This window comes from Microcaecilia unicolor, chromosome 12, assembly GCF_901765095.1.
Source record: "Microcaecilia unicolor chromosome 12, aMicUni1.1, whole genome shotgun sequence".
Taxonomy (NCBI): domain Eukaryota; kingdom Metazoa; phylum Chordata; class Amphibia; order Gymnophiona; family Siphonopidae; genus Microcaecilia; species Microcaecilia unicolor.
Window position 1 is genome coordinate 927,824 of NC_044042.1, and position 19,819 is coordinate 947,642.

The window sequence follows — 19,819 nt, forward strand, 5'->3', positions numbered from 1 at the left end:
GGCAAATCTTTAACAGTCAAATCGGAAACCAGAGTACTTGGAGTAGTTCTGGATTCCTCCTTATCACTAACCTCCCCCCATCAATCAACTCTGGAAGAAAACACTGTTAAAAATGAGACAGCTAAGATTCATTCAGTCACTCTTTAACCAGAAAGCATTCACTATGCTGGTCCAAATGCTGATTTTACCACATCTCGACTACTGCAACATTCTATTCCTTGGAATCAAGTCTTGATATCTAAAGAAACTGCAAATAATACACAATACCGCAATGAGACTGATCTTCAAAGTAAACAGATACTGTCAGTACATTTGGCTAAATTACACTGGCTACCATAAGCCAAAAGAATCAAGTTCAAAGCTGCTTGAACAGGGTTTCAAGTTCTTCAAGGAACCGCATCCAATCTGCTGGTTAACATATCACTATGCTTGACCAACTCCAACAGATAAAGATCAGTTCTTCCTCTCATCTCTATCGCACAGGGGACTTGGGCTCCAGAAGATCTTCAGTTCTCTCTTCCCTGTTTTGGGAACCTCTCTCTGGAACTCCCTCCCCATTTACATCAGGTCAGATAGTAACTACCACAGTTTAGGATGAAATGAAAAACCTTTTTGTTCCCATCGTCCCCAGTACGATTCCATCAAGTCACACTCGGGCTATTGTGGCAACTGCTACATAGACCACTGCCCTCAACCTTGATCCCCCTAACTTCTGTAGACCACACTGTACCTCAAGCTCTTTGCATTGTTTAGTCATTTAACTAATTATTGTAAACCGCAGTGAACCCTGAAAAGGGGATTTTCGTGGTATATAAGACCTAATTTGTATTGTATATAGGATGTGTCCAACTAGCCCTCTCTGGTAGCCATCATAGCAGCTACTCATTCAGAAGCCAGGTCAACGGAGGGTGATGTTATGTGGACAATCTCACAGGGAGTCACAGTGGGACTTGAACCTGCTACCATCAGGTTGCCAGGCTAGTGCATAAACCATTAGGCCATGCCTGCAGTACAGAAACAGCTGAGGGTGCGTCTGAGGGCTGACACAAATCAGGTAGATCTATAGAACATGATAGATTAATTGAAGTCAGTCATCAATTACATTTAAAGTGGAAAGAAGTCACAACCTCTCGATGTTAGGAAGGGTGGCACCAGTTAAAAAGCTAGTTCTTCCAAAGTTCTCACCGAAAGAAGAGGAGCAATTTAGAAATATTATCTCTTATTTGGCAGCACAGAATGCCAAGATCAAGTTAAGCTAAACTGATACTGTCTAGACAACAAGGATGGATCCAGTTACCAGACCTACATCTTTATAATGTAGCAGCGCTAATGAGATGTGTTGCATGACTAAACAAGGGAAACAGATATATGCTCCAGAAGATTTCACTGCTAGAGGCATGTCCCTCCCCTCCATGTGTACACAGCCAATCCTCTTCTCCCCATGTACCCAACTCCTTCTGCTACAGGCATGTCCCTCCCCTCCATGTGTACGCAGCCAATCCTCTTCTCCCGATGTACCCAACTCCTTCTGCTACAGGCATGTCCCTCCCCTCCATGTGTACGCAGCCAATCCTCTTCTCCCCATGTACCCAACTCCTTCTGGTACAGGCATGTCCCTCCCCTCCATGTGTACGCAGCCAATCCTCTTCTCCCCATGTACCCAACTCCTTCTGCTACAGGCATGTCCCTCCCCTCCATGTGTACGCAGCCAATCCTCTTCTCCCGATGTACCCAACTCCTTCTGCTACAGGCATGTCCCTCCCCTCCATGTGTACGCAGCCAATCCTCTTCTCCCCATGTACCCAACTCCTTCTGCTACAGGCATGTCCCTCCCCTCCATGTGTACGCAGCCAATCCTCTTCTCCTCATGTACCCAACTCCTTCTGCTACAGGCATGTCCCTCCCCTCCATGTGTACGCAGCCAATCCTCTTCTCCCCATGTACCCAACTCCTTCTGCTACAGGCATGTCCCTCCCCTCCATGTGTACGCAGCCAATCCTCTTCTCCTCATGTACCCAACTCCTTCTGCTACAGGCATGTCCCATGTGTACGCAGCCAATCCTCTTCTCCACATGTACCCAACTCCTTAAAGTCCCTCCCCTCCTTATGTACACACCCACTCCTCTATTCCTTCTGCTACAGGCATGTCCATGTATACACACACCCACACACGCTCCTCTTCTTCTTGTACACCCAATCCTTGTGCTTCAGACTTGTTTTATTTACTTATTTTTATATTCCTCCCCTCCATGTCTACAGAGCTAGACTATCACCGACAAACAGTTTGGAGGTAATTTAGTAAGGAAATGCAAGAATGTATGTAAATGACGGTATTTTAAGCATTTGTAAGTGTAAATGGACACCTATATATATACGTGGCCCGTTATTTGAATGGCATGTGCTTTCACTGAGCGAGTGCACATGGGTAGAGTTTAGGCAGAGGACATATGTATGCACGATACGTACAAAATGCGATCATATTCAAGTGATCTTGCTACCATCTATACACAGGGATCTATACCAACCCTAGGACTGCTGTGTGTGATTGCGGCCCATTTTCAGCTTCTTATGCTAATATTGGATTAAAAAAAATATAGATCTCTACTTTTCTTTATAAAATAGTTGCAAAGGGATGTGTTTTTGATGCCTTGAACTAGGCGCCTGGTTATAAAATTACCCTTCACATATGACTTATTTCTGCAGAATCAGGATACAGAAACCCACAGGCCACGTACCGCATGAACATCCAGTGTGTCTACACTCAGGTCATAGGCTGTTAGATGCATACTTTCAAAGACCTCCTTCAGCGTCTGTTCTTTGCCTCTCTCAACATGAACGATCTCATCTGGACACTTCTTCATTGATCGCTTAATGAAGCGTAACAGGTGCTTCTGGTTCATGCAAGATGAGGCGTGGATGTGCGTGTCCACCTGTGGAACACAGAAAGTGAGAGGGAGCACAAAGGACAGAATGGGAATCCTGCCTGTAATTGTGCAGGCGCTTTAAGGGAGACTATGCTTGCAGTGACGGAAAAGGATGGAAGGGAGACCCCCTCCTGCAGCTACGGGGGATGGGGAGACCAAGCCAGGATCCCGCCTGAGGCTACAAGGGGATGAGAGAGCAAGGTGTGACAAAACCTGGACCCCCTCCTGCAGCAATAGGGGGCTGGGTGAATAGGTGCCAGACTGTGCACTGTTAGTAATCAAAGCGCTATATTTAGCGATTTCATTTTAAGATACTCAAAAATCAAAATATAATCAAGTACATTAAAAACAAATCAAGTAGCCCAATTAACTACTTCCAATAAATACATTCGGCTTTGAAAAACACAAATATATAACAGAAATGAAGAGAATGCAGAATGAGGGGGCAGGAGACAGAGGTGGAGGAAGGGAATGAAAAGAAACCCTGCAGGTACCTTTCGGATATTGTAGAAATCCCGGTGCGGCACTTTTTTCTGTGATGCCAGTTCCTTCATCTCATTTAGCAGAACGTGCATCTGGAACTTGGAGCTGAGATATTGCAGACGGCGGTAACAAAAGGATTTTCTGTCCGCATAAAAGGAAGAGGTAACATGACCAAATGTGCCTGGCCCTAACTCAGACAAGCTATGAGCCAGCGTCAGCAGGAAAACCACCTGTGGAGACGTCTGACAGCCCAAAAAGCATTTCAGCTTCCGACAGGGGGCTCAGGGTAAACCAAGGTGTCTATATTAGGGTAGAGAGGAAGGCTGGGTAACGGGAATAAAATGCCATATTAAAGAGGTCTTTTCTTTCTACTTACATAGGCCCATTAATAATCAAAGCCATGAGGAAGTTCATATCAGCTAAAAATTCCTGTAGGTCAGGATACGGCAGGTCCAGTTCAGTGCTTCTGTTAAGAAAAGGCAGATATTTCGATTTCAATTTAGCTCACATATACCTCAACACACTCACCCATATCCACACACAAACACCCACCCTCCTATACACTGATAAACATACACAAATACACACATACATCGATAAACATACACACACATACACTTCTACCCACAAAATATATATATACACACACACAAATCTATACCCACATACACCAATAAACACACATACACATAATCAATAAACAAGCATATACACACACATCAATAAACATACACACACAAACACCTATACCCACCAGAAGCGTAGTCAGGTTTTATTGTGAGGGGGAGCAGACCTTTTGTAAAACAGGCATCAGTATGAAACTGAACAGCTGATCTGCATAGGCGCCATTTTATTCCAAATCCATTTGGGGGAGTGGCTGCTCCCCTTGCAACCCCCTCCCGGCAGCTACACTTCCGATGCCCACATATACCAATAAACAAACTTATACACACTCTCTGTCATACCAGTATATGCATATGTTCACATACACACCTATACCTACAAACACCAATAAACATACAAACACACATAAATACATATATCTATATCTATCTATCTATATATAAAACACACATAAATACATATATCTATATCTATCTATCTATATATATATACACACATACAAACACTTGACACACCCACGTTTATGCACACAGACCAAAAAAACACACAATCACACATACCCCACATGCACATTCTTACTTGTCCATAATATTCCGCTTGGTATACACATGTACCACCCCATCCACCATTTTGAGCCCAAATCCTATGTCACTGGGCATAGAATGAGGGTCACATTTCTCATAGGGGTGCTGTTGTGCAAAAGGGGGGTGAACAGGAGCATCTGCAAAATCAAAAGATTAGAATTCCAATTACAACGTAAACCCCAACCAGAGCCTTGAACCTCCCCCTTAAACTCTCACAGTATTATCCCAACTCTCAGTCCTTCCTGAGACACCCTCAATAGCCACATCCCACAGACCTTCACCCCAGGGCATGGAAGACATCATACAGATTCCAGTAATAGGGTGACCCTAAATCAGTGAGTATCCAACACACACTTACCTCTTCCACTCACCAACTGAGCCTACACGATTAGTAAACATGGGGAACCCTATATTCAGGCAGGCCAGTCAGAATATAAAGCTAAGTTTCTGCGCCAGTTGTATCCAATTAACTAATGAGCTGAATATACATCTAATCAGCATCTGCAGCAGTCGCTATCCATTTTGGAAGGCGCATAGCCAGAACTCAGATTTTTGGGGGGGATGGGTGCAAAAACTGAGCATGTGCAGGAGGCGGGCCTCCCTTGTGCATGCTCATTTTCAGAAAAAACAAGCATTACAGGGGGGGGGGGAGGGGAGCATTGTAGTGGGCCAGGAAAAGCATCCGCACCTGTCTGGCTTTGCAAAAAGCAGTGATTTCATTGGCAGGGCTTGGGGACCCCCACCAGCCAAAACAGTAGACAGCACCTCAATCTCCTGTGGCTATGCCATTGCATTTAGGATACATCTGCTTACTAGGCCTAATTTTAAATATGGCCAGCCCAATTTTAGACAGGTTATAGAAGTAGAAATTGAGAAGTACTTAGAACCCTTTTTGAGGGTTCCAGTGGTGTTTACAGCACAAGTGCTCCAGAGCTGGGCTCTTAAGGGAGAATATAGACATTTACCTAATTTTCAAATCTCTCTTGACCGAGGGTTATTGAAACAGACTGCTCTTAAATACTATAGGCAAACAGCTCATTATGTGAAGTCGTGCTCTCTCTCTGGAAATGAAGGAGCAAGTGCAGGAGACTTTAATATTAGCAAACTGTAGGGGTGACGTATCAGAATATTATATAATGGAAGACATTCTTGGTGCAGACATCTTTAAATTAGCCGACAGCTGGGAAGGGAGACTTAAGGGATGCACTCAATAGAAATCTGAAATACTTGAGAAGACAGACAGCTAACCTACACCACATGCAGGAGCCACAGTATTACATATAGCTCCAAGCAGAGCAGAACTAATGGGATTCGATGCTATGGGAGACGGTTTAAAACGTAAAGAACCTAATGTGACTTTGGCCTAAACATCATGGACTCTTGGGCAAATGCATTTCAACTAAAACTCAACAAAGAAAAAACACACTGCCTCGTCGTCTCATCCCAACACAGCGCGGACAACTCCACAACCATCAACACCCCAGATTACACCCTCCCTATCTCAGACAGCCTGAAAGTACTTGGCGTAACAATGGATCGCAACTTAACACTAGAGAGCTAAGTGAAATCAACAACAAAGAAAATGTTCCACTCAATGTGGAAACTCAAACGCGTGAAACAATTCTTCCCAAGGGAAACATTTCACAACCTGATACAATCAATGGTACTAAGCCATATAGACTACTGCAATGGAATCTATGCGGGATGCAAAGAACAAACCTTAAAGAAACTCCAGACCGCTCAGAACACGGCAGCTAGGCTTATCTTCAGAAAAACGCGATTTGAAAGCGCAAAACCCCTCCGCGAAAAACTACACTGGCTCCCAATCAAAGAACGCATTGCTTTAAAAATCTGCACTCTGGTTCACAAAATTATCTACGGTGAAGCCCCGGGATACATGACAGACCTGATCGACCTACCAACTAGAAACACATCCGAATCAACACGAACGTACCTAAATCTGCACTACCCAAGTTGCAAAGGACTCAAATACAAATCAACCTACACATCCAGTTTTTCCTACATAAGCACACAACTGTGGAACGCATTACCAAAAGCCTTGAAAACCACGTATGACCATCTACACTTCCGGAGAACACAAAAAAACTTACCTGTTCAAAAAGGCATACCCTACCAATCCAACATAAATGCCTGATCTCTGCTACTCAACAAAACTAAAATACGCAATGGACATAACACACCCCTTCCGTTGTACGATTCCCTTATGTGGCTGAACCACATGAACTTTATTCTTACCACATCAATCTGTATTTGTTTGCACCGGAGTCTGCAAAGGCCTCTCCAGCACTCTGTAAGCCACATTGAGCCTGCCAATAGGTGGGAAAATGTGGGATACAAATGTAACAAATAAATAAATATATGGAAAGTGAAAGTATACAGAAATTCTGGGAGTCTATAGCTACTTTTCTGACAAAAACTGTTCATTACATCCACAATTCATTTTATTTCTCAAGGATCAAGTTTTGGAAAAGTTTTAGAGCAGTGAAGTCACGTTGCTTTGGAAACTGTTTTTGCTGGCATGAAAATGCATCCTGTGGAGATCCTCAGAGGTTCCAGCGTTTACCCAAAGGAAAAACAGTGATTTTGGACTTACTGCTAATGGAATGAATGCGTGTTCGGCGAGGCAAAGCAGCAAAATGGAAAAAATACCATTTAGGGACTTTTTGCCCCTGAAAGTGCAAAGTTTGCTGTTGAATTATTGATATATTAGATTAGTGTGTTTTTGGTTGCTGCAGGGACGGATGAAGTGGGGAGGGGGGTTGGGAGTGGCTTTGTCTCTTTGTACCACCCCCATTGAGATTTTGTTTAAATACCACTCCTGAAAGGGACTTCAGTTAATATTGTGAAAAACTGAGCAGTGTACAATTAGTTCCATGTTGCTGTATTTTTATGGTTATTATTGACATGTAACAATATTGGAACATATGTTGTATATTTACTTATTCAAAATGTAATAAATATATTTGGGGGACAAAATGTAAATGCCAGGTCTGTCCCTCCCCAGTGTTGACCCCATTCTAGAAATGAATCTGGCCTTTTAGGGTCCTTTTACCAAGCACTAACACAGGTTACCGCAGCTTATAATGGTGTAGTGCTGGCCACGCTGAGGCATCCTGGAGTACTTTTGACACCGGCACAGTAAAAAATAATATGTATATTTTCACCGAGGGGCTGTGCCTGGGGAGCAGAGAGGGGTGCTTCTGCGCTAATCAGTTATCACAGCTACATTACAGCACATTAACAGAAAACAGGTGGCAGTACGGCTCACGGTAATCTCTCTGAATGATAGGGAAGTAATGGCAGCATTGGCCAGAAAATGAAAAAGGGGCCTTAGTGAGTGGAAAAGACCCTCAGAAGAGTTAAACAGCTCTATTTTATCTGAATAAACGGTGAAAGACTCACCTATTTCCCACCTACCCTCCTCAAAATATTCATGGCTGGTCTTGTAAAATTTCAAGAGTAGAGAACAGTTAGGAGCAATCTGTTTTGTTATATCATAAACTTGAATTGTCTTACAGGTTCAATAATGGTCTCCAGTTGCTTCATATTTAGCTTCAATTGCTGCTGAGACAAATTAGATGATAATTACTATAAGGGTAATTTTGTTTTTGTAGATCTCCTTGGCACACTCTCTTTGTTATGCAATTCCATATTTTGCCGTTTTCTTTACTGTTCTGTGTTGTTAACACTATATTAAAACCAATAAAATATCAGGGGGAAAAAAAGAGTAAAGAACAAACCTAATAACTATTTGTTAATTCAGTCAGGACCAATATAAATGGAGAAAAACGGCATCGATGTGGAGCGAGAAAGCAAGATGTTTCCAACAAAATCCTTACAGAAATGTAGCACCAGGAGTGTAACAAAGACTCCAAATATTTACAATTTCATTTTACTTCAAAGTTTAATTGCAGTGCAGCCCAAATACTTGTTCCTGAACTTGAGAACAACAGGAAGTGATGTGGCAGGCGTAAGTGGACAGCTCTGGGTGAACTGGTGATAAAATGGCACATTCGGTAGTTGAATGGGCCCCAATAACACCATTACTCCAAGGCAGAGGGGGAGGGGAACCTCTTCAGAGCTCCAGTAAACACATTTCAGACCTATATAGAAAACCTAACATAGAAATAGAAAATGAAATGTAAGGTATCAGAGATGCAAAATTCCCAAAGTTGACATATTACAATTAAAAACCCTTGTACGTGCAGGACGTCAGACTCATGTACAACGTGCAGCAGCGACGTCAGACTCAGTCCGAAAACTGCATTCAGCTAGCAGCTTCTTTGAACAGCAGCACAGAGTGACGGAGGACGAATCCCGATGAACTTAAAAAACCTCGCAGCGGCAGGAGGAAGCGGACCTCGGCAAAGGTACCCACGGCGGCAGTAGGGGGGTCCAAGGCGAAATCTGCGGGGGCCCAGGCCCCTGTGGCCCCACGCAGATACGCCCCTGGTTCTTAGGAACAGGCACGAGAATTATTTTTTCTTTGCCTGTAAGGAATAAGCCTTGAAACAGCATTAAAGAAAGGTTAGACAACTAATGGAAAGGTCAGGTGCCAACTTCATTAGATAAATAGGACATGCATCAAGAAGACAATACGTGACATGACCTGCATTAAAAAAATAATGGGAACACCCCGGCTAGGTGCTGTATTACATTTGCAGCTACCACACAGTAAAACCCCACGTTAAGCCATAATAACTGCATTTTACCCTGTTTTAGTGGAAGGGCCCCTAACAAATAACTAAATCAAAGAATTTCTGTTTTAAGTTTCATCATACCTAAAGTTTCTTTCTTCTGTTTTCAATCCTCTAAGATGGAATTTTATGCTCACTTTCCCACTTTGCTCCCTTCTCCTAACATAGTAACATAGTAGATGGCGGCAGAAAAAGACCTGTGCGGTCCATCCAGTCTGCCTGATATGTCAAACCTCCATTCGAACTCCCTTCTTCCTTGCCACCCATTTAATAAAAGCCCATCCCCCGAACCACCACTAAGAGCAAGCTGTAACATGCCCATCCCCACTTCCCGATTATCATCCATCTCTAAGTATTGTTAATATCCTGTAGTAACAGCTCAAGGAAGTTACATGGAAATACTTTAAAAAAGAGGAGGAAATATTTTTTCACTCAAAGAATAGTTAAGCTCTGGAACTCTTTCCTGGAGAATGTGGTAACAGTGTTTTTTTTGTTTTTGTTACATTTGTACCCTGCGCTTTCCCACTCATGGCAGGCTCAATGCGGCTTACATAGGGCAATGGAGGGTTAAGTGACTTGCCCAGAGTCACAAGTTGCTGCCTGTGCCTGAAGTGGGAATCGAACTCAGTTCCCCAGGATGAGAGTACACCACCCTAACCACTAGGCCACTCCTTAGTGTATCTGGGTTTAAAAAAGGTTTGGACAAGTTCCTGGAGGAAAAGCCCATAGTCTGCTATTGAGCCAGACATTTTTTTTATTTATTTATTTATTTATTTTATATATATATATATATATATATATTTTTTTTTTTTTGCTCACACCTTTTTCAGTAGTAGCTCAAGGTGAGTTACATTCAGGAGTTACATTCAGGTACTCTGGATATTTCTCTGTCCCAGGAGGGCTCACAATCTAAGTTTGTACCTGAGGCAATGGAGGGTTAAGTGACTTGCCCAAGATCACAAGGAGCAGCAGTGGGATTTGAACCGGCCACCTCTGGTGCTCTAACCACTAGGCCACTCCTCCACATGGGGAAGGAACTACTTGCCCTGGGATTGGTAGCATGGGATGTTGCCACAGTTTGGGTTTCTGCCAGATAGTTGTGACCTAGATTGGTCACTGTTGTGAACAGGATACTGAGTTAGATGGACCACTGGTCTGACCCAGTATGGCTACTCTTATGTTCTTATATGTCTTCATCCCTCCAAAGAGAAGCATTACTTTTCCAATCTAGCACTTCCTGCTCCCCACCAAATCCCCTTATATCTATCCACCCTGGTGAGTGAGCAGAGTAAGGTATGTCACCACCGTTGACTACCTAATTTTATGAAGCAAATTCCTACTCATTAACAGGATATCATCCTCAAGTGAGACGTATTCAAGTAAAAACAATAGTTTCTTTGTTCTTGATGCTGCAACTAGCAAATCTCTACCAGGTTAAACACCTTCTTTAACGATGCCTCTTATCTGCCCAGCGCACCCAGAGCTGTGGTCTAGGACAGAGTCTAAAATCACATTACAATCCTCTCCTATAATGATTTCTCCTTTCACAAATTTCAACAGATTATCTGCTGTTATGCAGTAACATATTCTTTCCGGTCTACATTTGGCGCCTAGGCTTTGATAAAGGTAATTATTTCTCCATTAATTCTCCTCCCTTCTTTCTCTCTGACCTGTCACTGCGACCTCTAGGGGCAGCCTCACGGTACTTCGACAGTATGGAAGTGCGATGAAGTTGAAGATATGCACATAAGCTTCTAAACTATACACGTATCCGCAGAGACTGCGTGCACACAGAAAAGGTGTGAGGGGACTGGGCAGTAGTGGAGCTGGTTCTTAAAACCTGTTTTATGAAGGTACATAAGCACACGGTCTACGTGGTCTTTGCAAAACACGTATCTTCTTTTAACGTCTTATAGGGGCCATTCATGAGGGCAATTTCCAAAGACATTTAGGGACCATTTACTAAAGTGTGGCTTGCTGCTCGGTGATCTGGCATTACCGCCGGAGACTGGTGATATTACCTGCCCTCACCACGCGCATTTCTGGTGCTTCAAATATATTTTTCAATTTTTGACTCCGGGGGCTTATCCGGCGGGAACTGCCCGGTTATCACTGGGTTAGCGTGGAAGCCCCTACCGCCTCCTAAATAGATGTTAAGAGCTTCCCTGGGAAAGGGCCAGACGGGAAGTGGTTAACTTACCACACGACAAAGAACTCACAAAGGTGGAAGATGCCAAGAAACCAAAAATGACCACTTCTGAAACCACGGTAGAAGCACCAAACGAAAGTTTATTGGGACCCTACACGGTCCGTGTTTCGGCTAAACAGCCTTCATCAGGGGTCATCAACTTGACGTATACAGTTATGCTTCATGATCTCTCAAGTTGAAAAAAATGTCAACAACGTGGTGCTGCCCACAGTCCGCAATGAAAAATGGGAATGTGAATCTTACCACGTGGCCACTTCCTTTTCTTTCTTTTTTAAAAAGGCCTTTTACCCGCTGAAGTACAAAGGGGCAAATCCGCGTGCCAAGACTACCGCAGGGGTCCTTTTACCGCAGCTTGATAAAAGAAGCCCTTACTTAGGTTAGTTAAAAACTATCCATCCTCTCTGCAGTTAAAAGCATGAGCTGATGGGTTCTTTCAGTTTGCCCTGGCTGTCAGGACCCCTTCTTCTGCTCATCGCCACCCCCCCAGACGTTGCGGCTGAAGGAACTCACTAGTCAACCATTAGGCAGACTTGCCTGCAGCTACAGTGGTCTCCACTGCCTCACAGCTCATACCACACCCTAGATCTATGGGGGTTTGGGTCTCTAGCACCTCATGGCTCCCCCCCCCACCTAAAACCCTGGGGTTGTAAATGCTTCTCAGTTACTTGAGCTGCAATTTCCCTTCTCCTCATGCTCACCTGCAGATACAGAGGTTTCCAGTACTTCATCACATCCCTGTGTCTCCAGGGGATTTTCTGAGACATCTTGCAAGAATCGGCAGGTGGTTTTGCAGAAGCTTTGAAAGGACAGCGTCATATACTTCTTTCGTATAAACAGAGCCTTCACCACACTCTTCGCAGCATCACAAAGGTCTGTGAAAGGGACCTATCGAAGGAAGCATGAGAAAAGTCACCCTCTGCCATTAATGTGTTGGAGAGTCATCAACCTAGTTTTTAGAAAGTAAAAGTAAAATTGAGGCTGTTCGGTAAAACTAGGTAAACGTACCCAGTAAAAAAGGGATAAAGGGTGAAGGACTTGATATCTTTGTGTGGTACAACCATATTCCATGTAGGTAAGACATTTTAAGTAGGTGCAAGAATGGGGTAAATTGGATTAACACATTGGTTATATTTTAAAATCTTAGGCTGTTTTGTTGATAGTTCAATAATACTTTGGTTTTTTTTTATTCAATTGGTTAATGAATAGTTTGTGGCTTTTCTCTGACCTGTAGCTCTAGGCCTATGTGGAATCAAAGACGATCCGGGGTCATTTTACAGACCCAAAAATGTACAGAAAAAACTAAAATATCAAGCTTATATCAACATTAAAAATGAAAGTTACAATTGAAACATACATAAGCTTTTAATTTTCAGACCTGGAAATTTTGATTCCACAGGACCAGACACGCTAGTTTTTACCAAGGCCCTACCTGACCAGAGACCACTTCTGCATGGGAGATTAAATTCATTAATATATTAGCCATAAATAGCCATTAATTAATTTGCAGCAAACTGTTATTATACACTTAAAATGGTCATAAACAGGAGAAATAAAGAAACATTAAAAACCTGTCAGAGGCCCCTGGGACAGGGTGGCCTGGCTCTCCCTAATTCACCAAAATGTAATGTAGCCTGAGACATCTGGTAGACTGGATAAAGGGGACTCAGTATTTTACTCCTTTTCAGCTTGAACAGTACCAGTGTATTAAAGGATCCTTTTACTAAGCCGCACTAAAAAATTGTTGGCGTTGGTGTTAGCACGTGGGTTTCCCCACACGTGGCGGTAAAATGGCCACCTCACGAGCTAATTTCCCCATTGGCACATGGCCAATACTGCCAGCTATTTAGGAAGTGGTAAGGGACTCTTGTGCTACTCTCGTGCTAATCAGGTACCCACGCTACCCAATTAGCATAGACATAAAAATGCTGCAGTGGATATTTTCCAGCATGGGATTAGCGCACGTTGAGCGGGAAACTACCTGACGCCTCAGCGCATTCCGCAGTACTGCCCTTGTAGCGCACTGTAGGCCCTCGTTAAGTCTACTATGCCTTTGTAAAAGGGCCCCTTATTCTGTCATTTACATGTTAAGAGACCTCATAGAATATTCTCCACTAAAAGGCGGCCATTACTGAAATCTAGAAGAAAGGGCTCTGCGAGAAGATAAACGTTTCACCACAATCAACCGTGTTACTAAGCTTGTGGGGAAGTGAAGATGCCACTTAACTATATTTGAAGCAATGTTACGGACACAGACAATGTTATGTGAAAGGTCTGGTTACAGAACTAAGCAAAATAAAATCTTTAGCAGCTGTATCAGATGAAAAGTTTTTACAATCAAGGAATTGGTTTGCTTATAAACAAGTCAGCCATTATATTTATTAGTTGATGGAGGAACCTTGAGTGAGGATAAGGCCGACACTGTTCTAGAAACTTTTATTCTTGCCAGACAGACCAAGGCCAGTTTACCTTTTTATCAAACCAGTTTGGCCAGTCTGGGACCTAAGTAGGACTATGATACACTGGTAATGGCACGGAACAGAGAGCTAACACCTACCGAACAGGTGACAGGGAATGGACTCCGTATCTTAAGGAAAAATATTAAATTCTTTACTCGCTCGCTTTTCCTGCAGGAGCAACAGTACAAATTTTTACTCTGGATGTTTATTTCTCCATATCAAGCTTTTATGGTCAAGGCTGCACATAGTGTCAAGTTTCACTGGCAACTTTATCACATATGTTTTTGACATGTGAAAAGATACAAATCTTCTGGAAAAGAATAATGGACTATTTACATATAGTGCTATGGAGGAAGATATCTTTATGGGCGGAGATATGACTGTTTTCCAATTTTCTGTCATTAGGCTTAAAAAAAGGGACTAATTCTTTATTGCAAAAAAGCCTTCCTTCTGCCAGGAAATTTATTGTCTGGAGGAAACAGGAGGCTTCTTTAACTTTATGGAGAAATTAGATATTTCAGTCACTGAAACCGCAGAGCTTGGATGCATTAGAGGCTTCTCCTGGAGCGTGGAGAATGTTCCAGCAAACCTGGTTCCCTGTATGGGAAGGTCTTCAACACAAAGCTTGTAGTTGTATATTGAAGTTGTAAAACAGAGCTCTAAGGTGGGGGGGGGGGGGGGGGGGGTAGGCATGTACCGATTAGGGGGGTTGGATTAGCTAAAAAGTAACAGTTGTCTGAGTATCTGAATCAGTTGGGATCATTATAAAGAGTCAACGTGAGCGATCTGATAAGTTATTTTAGCTTGTCGGGAAAGGTTTCAGGACTAAGACAAGTAGGTGTTCATTTTCAAAGCACCTAGACTTAGTAACCTATGGGACTCATTTTCGAGAGAGAAAAACATCCAAAATTTCTTCTCAAAACATACAAATCGGTATTTTCTAAACCTGTTTGCAGATGTTTATCTATGCAATTTGTGTGCCGTGCGTCCAAACCACAAGGGTGTGTGTGAGGGATGTATTGGGGTGGGATTAGGGTGGGCTTCAGGTGCTCCTAACACTTGGATGTTTTACAGCCATAACGGAACAAAACAAAAACATCTAGAGCTACAACGTCACTGTTTTGGTCTAGACCTATTTTTAGAATGAATAAGGCACTAAAGGTCCCTAAATGATCAGATGACAACTGGAGGGAATCAGGGATGATTCCCCCCCCCTTACTCCCCCAGTGGTCACTGACCCTCTCCCACCCAAAGATGTGAATAAAAGAAATATATACCAGCATCTAAGACAGCTTCAGATGTTATAGCCATTTCTATTACAGCAGGAAGGTCCCTGGAGTAGTCTAGTGGTAGGTTCAGTGCACTGCAGAGAGGACGACAGGACCATATCCCACTTATCTGTTACACTTGTGGTGAAAACTGTGACCCCTCCCACACTTGCTATACTAATGAATTCCTGTGAGGTGCAAGACCATAATAATGAGAAAGGGAAAAAGCTTCTGTGCCCAACCCTCAACCCAGTATAATGGGAGATAAGGAGCAAACAACATGGGTCAACTTTCTTCATCGGCATAAAAAACCCTTTACTCAGTTCTTTTCTTGCTAAAATCTTCACAGGAATACTGGATCCAAAATAACTTATAATGAAAAAATTTTAACTTATAATAAAAAAGACTTAACTTAAAGTTCTAAACCCCTTGTGAAGACAATCGTGCACGAGAAGACAGTTACACAGACTATGGCCAGAGTTTAGCTATGTAAGCTGTTTTAAGGCGTGTATGACATCAGTAGTTTTAATGCAATGTAAGTGACGACAGATAAAGACCTGTATGGTCCACCCAGTCTGTCCAACAAGATAAACTAATTTTACTTAATATTCAATACTTTATATTATTATTATTATTATTTATTTAGATTTGGCTCACACCTTTTTCAGTAGTAGCTCAAGGTGAGTTACATTCAGGTACTCTGGATATTTCTCTGTCCCAGGAGGGCTCACAATCTAAGTTTGTACCTGAGGCAATGGAGGGTTAAGTGACTTGCCCAAGATCACAAGGAGCAGCAGTGGGATTTAAGCTGGCCACCTCTGGATTGCAAGACCAGTGCTCTAACCACTAGGCCACTCCTCCACCCCAAAGAATCTTGTTACTCTTTGGGGTTCTGCATGGAATCTTGTTTTTCTTTAGAATTCTAGAATCTTTCTTTATTTATTTAGATTTTGCTCCCAACTTTTCAGTAGTAGGTCAAGGTGAGTTACATTCAGGTACTCTGGATATTTCTCTGTCCCAGGAGGGCTCACAATCTAAGTTTGTAGCTGAGGCAATGGAGGGTTAAGTGACTATACAGTGCACTCCATTTAAGTGCACGTCGGATAAGCGCATGCTCTGTTTAACTGCATGCCATACTTCTGTCCTGTTTTTGGCTCCATCAATTTCTATGGGGACAAACTTCGGTTTAGCGCACAACTGATAAGTGCAAGATTCGCTTATATGCATGGTTTAAGACTGCTCCTCTGCAGGAAAGACTCTGCATAAGCGCGCGCACGGAATACCGCCCCTTTAACTGCCACAGGCAGAATAAGCGAAAGAATGTTGTTAGAGTGTACACTGGAGTCAGAGTCGTCGCGCAACTGTAAGACTTTAACACTGGCTGAACGAACAGAAGTTCTTAAAAAATTAGAAAACGAAGTCAAGCATCTATTGCTAAAGAATACGGTGTCAATCCCAGTCAAATTTCACGTATCTTGAAGCAGAAAGATCATCTTCTGGAAGACTGGCTAAACAATACAAATCCACACAGGAAACATAAATGGGCGAGAAAAGCTGAGGATGTAGAAGATGCTCTTCTTTGGTGGTTTTCTCAAGTCAGGAGCAGACAGTTTCCTGTCAGTGGTCCACTGCTTATGGAGAAAGCTAATCAGCTAGCTGAAAGTCTTGGACTAACTGAATTCAAAGCCACTGTTGGATGGTTGGAAAGATGGAAGGAGAGGAACAACATAAAATTCAAGAAACAGCATGGTGAAAAACAAGACGCTGATGACTTTGGTGCTGAAAATTGGGTTGTTTCAGTTCTTCCTACCATCTTGAATGAGTTTGCACCTCATGACATTTTCAATACTGACGAAAACGGTCTCTACTGGCGAGCAATTCCTGATGGAACACTTGCATTCAAACAAGCCAAAACTACAGGAGGTAAAACGTCGAAGGACTGACTGACGATCCTCCTTTGCTGCAATATGGATGGGAGTGAGAAGTTGGAACCACTCGTCATTGGAAAGAGCAAACAGCCCCGTTGCTTCAAGAATGTTAAGCGACTTCTTTTGTCATACGAGGCTAACGCAAATTCATGGATGACTGGGGAAATTTGGAAGCAGTGGCTAAAGAAGTTAGACACTAGAATGCGGGCACAAAAGCGGAGGAGAGGGAGGGAGGGGGGCCTTGAACTCAGAGTTAGGGGGAGGAGGAGAGGGGGGGAATGCACCACCTGTAAAAAAAAAAAAAATTCAGCACCCCCAATCATTTTGAAAAGTTGGCTCCTATGTTTGCATGTGTATGTGAGCATGTGTATCTGTGTGTGCGCAATGTGCATGTGTGAGGTTTTGTGCGCACGAGTGTGTGTGTGTGAACATGAGCAAGTCTTTCTGAGTGAGTTCCTGTTCCTTCATTTGTGACAGTACAAGTGATTTTCTATTTAACACTTTTCTATACTGTTTTTCTTGATAAAGGCAACAGATACGAATCTGAAGTAAAAGACCAAAAGGATTAGGAGACAGAATATCAGAAACTCACCCCACACTTCTCCTCCCCAGAAATAGTGACTCTCTGGAACTCCTGCTCCAGTGGAGCATCTCGCTCCTTCACAAAATGCTCAGCCAGTTCTTCATTCTCTTCTTTGTACACTCTGTAAAAATTGGGAGACACAAACAGATAAACCCAGAGATACATCTCAAAAAAGATATAGCAGAAAAGAAGAGCGACCAAATGATAAAGGGGATGGGACTCCTTCTGTATGAGGAAAGGCTAAAGAGGTTAGGGCTCTTCAGCTTGGAAAAAAGACGGCTGAGGGGGATGGTGGAGGTCTATAAAATCCTGAGTGGTGTAGAACGGGAAAGTGAATCGATTTTTCACTCTTTCACAAAGTACGAAAGATCAGGGGACACTCGAAGTTACATGGAAATACTTTTAAAACAAATAGAAGGAAATATTTTTTCACTCAAAGAATAGTTAAGCTCTGGAACTCGCTGCCAGAGGATGAGGTACTACTACTACTACTTATCAGTTCTATAGCGCTAAAAGGCATATGCAGCACTGTACACAATACATGAAAAGACAGTCCCTGCTCAAAGAGCTCACAATCTAAATAGGACAGACAGACAGAACAACTAAGAGGTAAGGGAATTAAAGAGGTGGGAATAAAAGGGTACAGGGCAAGTGAGTGGTGGTTAGGAGTCAAGCGCAGCGTTAAAGAGGTGGGCTTTTAGACTGGATTTGAAAACGGCCAAAGACGGGGCTAGACATACAGGCTTGGGAAGTCTATTCCAGGCGTGAGGTGCAGCGAGATAAAAGGAACGGAGTCTGGAATTAGCAGTAGAGGAGAAGGGGATAGACAAAAGAGATTTTGCCACAGAACGGAGTAACAGCAGTTAGCGTATGTGGGCTTAAAAAAAAGATTTAGACAAGTTCCTGGAGGAAAAGTCCATAGTCTGCTACTGAGACGGACATGGGGAAGTAGCTGCTTGCCCTGGGATTGGTTGCATGAAATGTTACTACTATTTGGGTTTCTGTCAGCTACTTGTGACCTGGATTGGCCACTGTTGGAAGCAGGATACTGGGCTAGATGGACCATTGGTCTGACCCAGTAGGGCTATTCTTATGTTCTTATATAGAGCGAAGAGAGGAGAGAAGACAGAGAAACAGAGGGAGAGAGGATGAAGGGGAGACAGAGCAAAAGAAAGAGCAAGAGACAGAAAAAGAATGGAAGAGAAAGCAATTAAGAGGGGGAAAGAGTGAGAAGACAAACTGAGAGAAGGGAAATTAGAGTGAGAAAGTGATAAGAAGAGAGAGAAAAAAATATGTTATTTTTGTAACTCACTCTGGGCTCTATATTGAAGGTGTACATTATGAAATTGTAAATAGGAAAAACAAAATGAGAAAGAGGGTAAGAGAAATGGAGAAAGAAGAATACAGGAGAGAGGAAAAGAAAAATAGGAAGGAAACAGATGATTGGCAAAGCTAGAACATTTACAAAGCTCATTACAAGGAAATTTGTCAGAAAATGTAGCAATAAAGGGATGATTGTCAAACTCTCTGCTGCACTGCAAGTTCATTTTCAAAATCTTCTTAGCACAGACATAAAAAGCACCCGTATTCTTTTTACATGAACTGAAGCAAATGCAAGTGGAATGACCTAGATAATAGTGAGGTGGAATTTATGGGACTCGAACTAGAGGAGTCAGTCAGACAGTGGTAGGCATCCAAAAGAGAGGTGTATGACCTGTGAACCCCAGAAAAAATTATGTGGGAGGGGCAGGCTTTCAAGAAGGCCTTAAGGTACTGAAACAGAAATTTGGGCCATTAATACAGAAGGGACAGAAACCTAAGCTAGAATTCAATATCGAACACTTCATCAGTCAGCCAGGTTGTATAAAAGGGCAATTTTTCAAGCCAAGACGACATCCATCTCTGGCAGGATAGAAATGGCAGCTATCTATATAAAGTTGAGCATGAATTGGCTAAGTCTCCTGGTAGTTAGTGACAGAGAAAGAATAAATGAGTTGATGAGTTTTCACAACACTCTGAGGACAGAATTGAGGGTGTTTAAT

General features: G+C 42.7%; 1 protein-coding gene across 1 annotated transcript in view; it reads right to left on the reverse strand.

The window, feature by feature from the left end:
* Positions 1–19,819, reverse strand: part of AMPD2 (adenosine monophosphate deaminase 2) — a 75,091-nt gene that overhangs the window by 41,822 nt on the left and 13,450 nt on the right. The window contains exons 5-10 of the mRNA XM_030220528.1: positions 17,787–17,898; positions 12,241–12,427; positions 4,611–4,752; positions 3,784–3,873; positions 3,419–3,548; positions 2,736–2,930 (exon numbers count right to left, since the gene is read on the reverse strand). Coding sequence (XP_030076388.1) covers positions 2,736–2,930; positions 3,419–3,548; positions 3,784–3,873; positions 4,611–4,752; positions 12,241–12,427; positions 17,787–17,898 — 856 coding nt within the window. The remainder of the gene's footprint in view (positions 1–2,735; positions 2,931–3,418; positions 3,549–3,783; positions 3,874–4,610; positions 4,753–12,240; positions 12,428–17,786; positions 17,899–19,819) is intronic.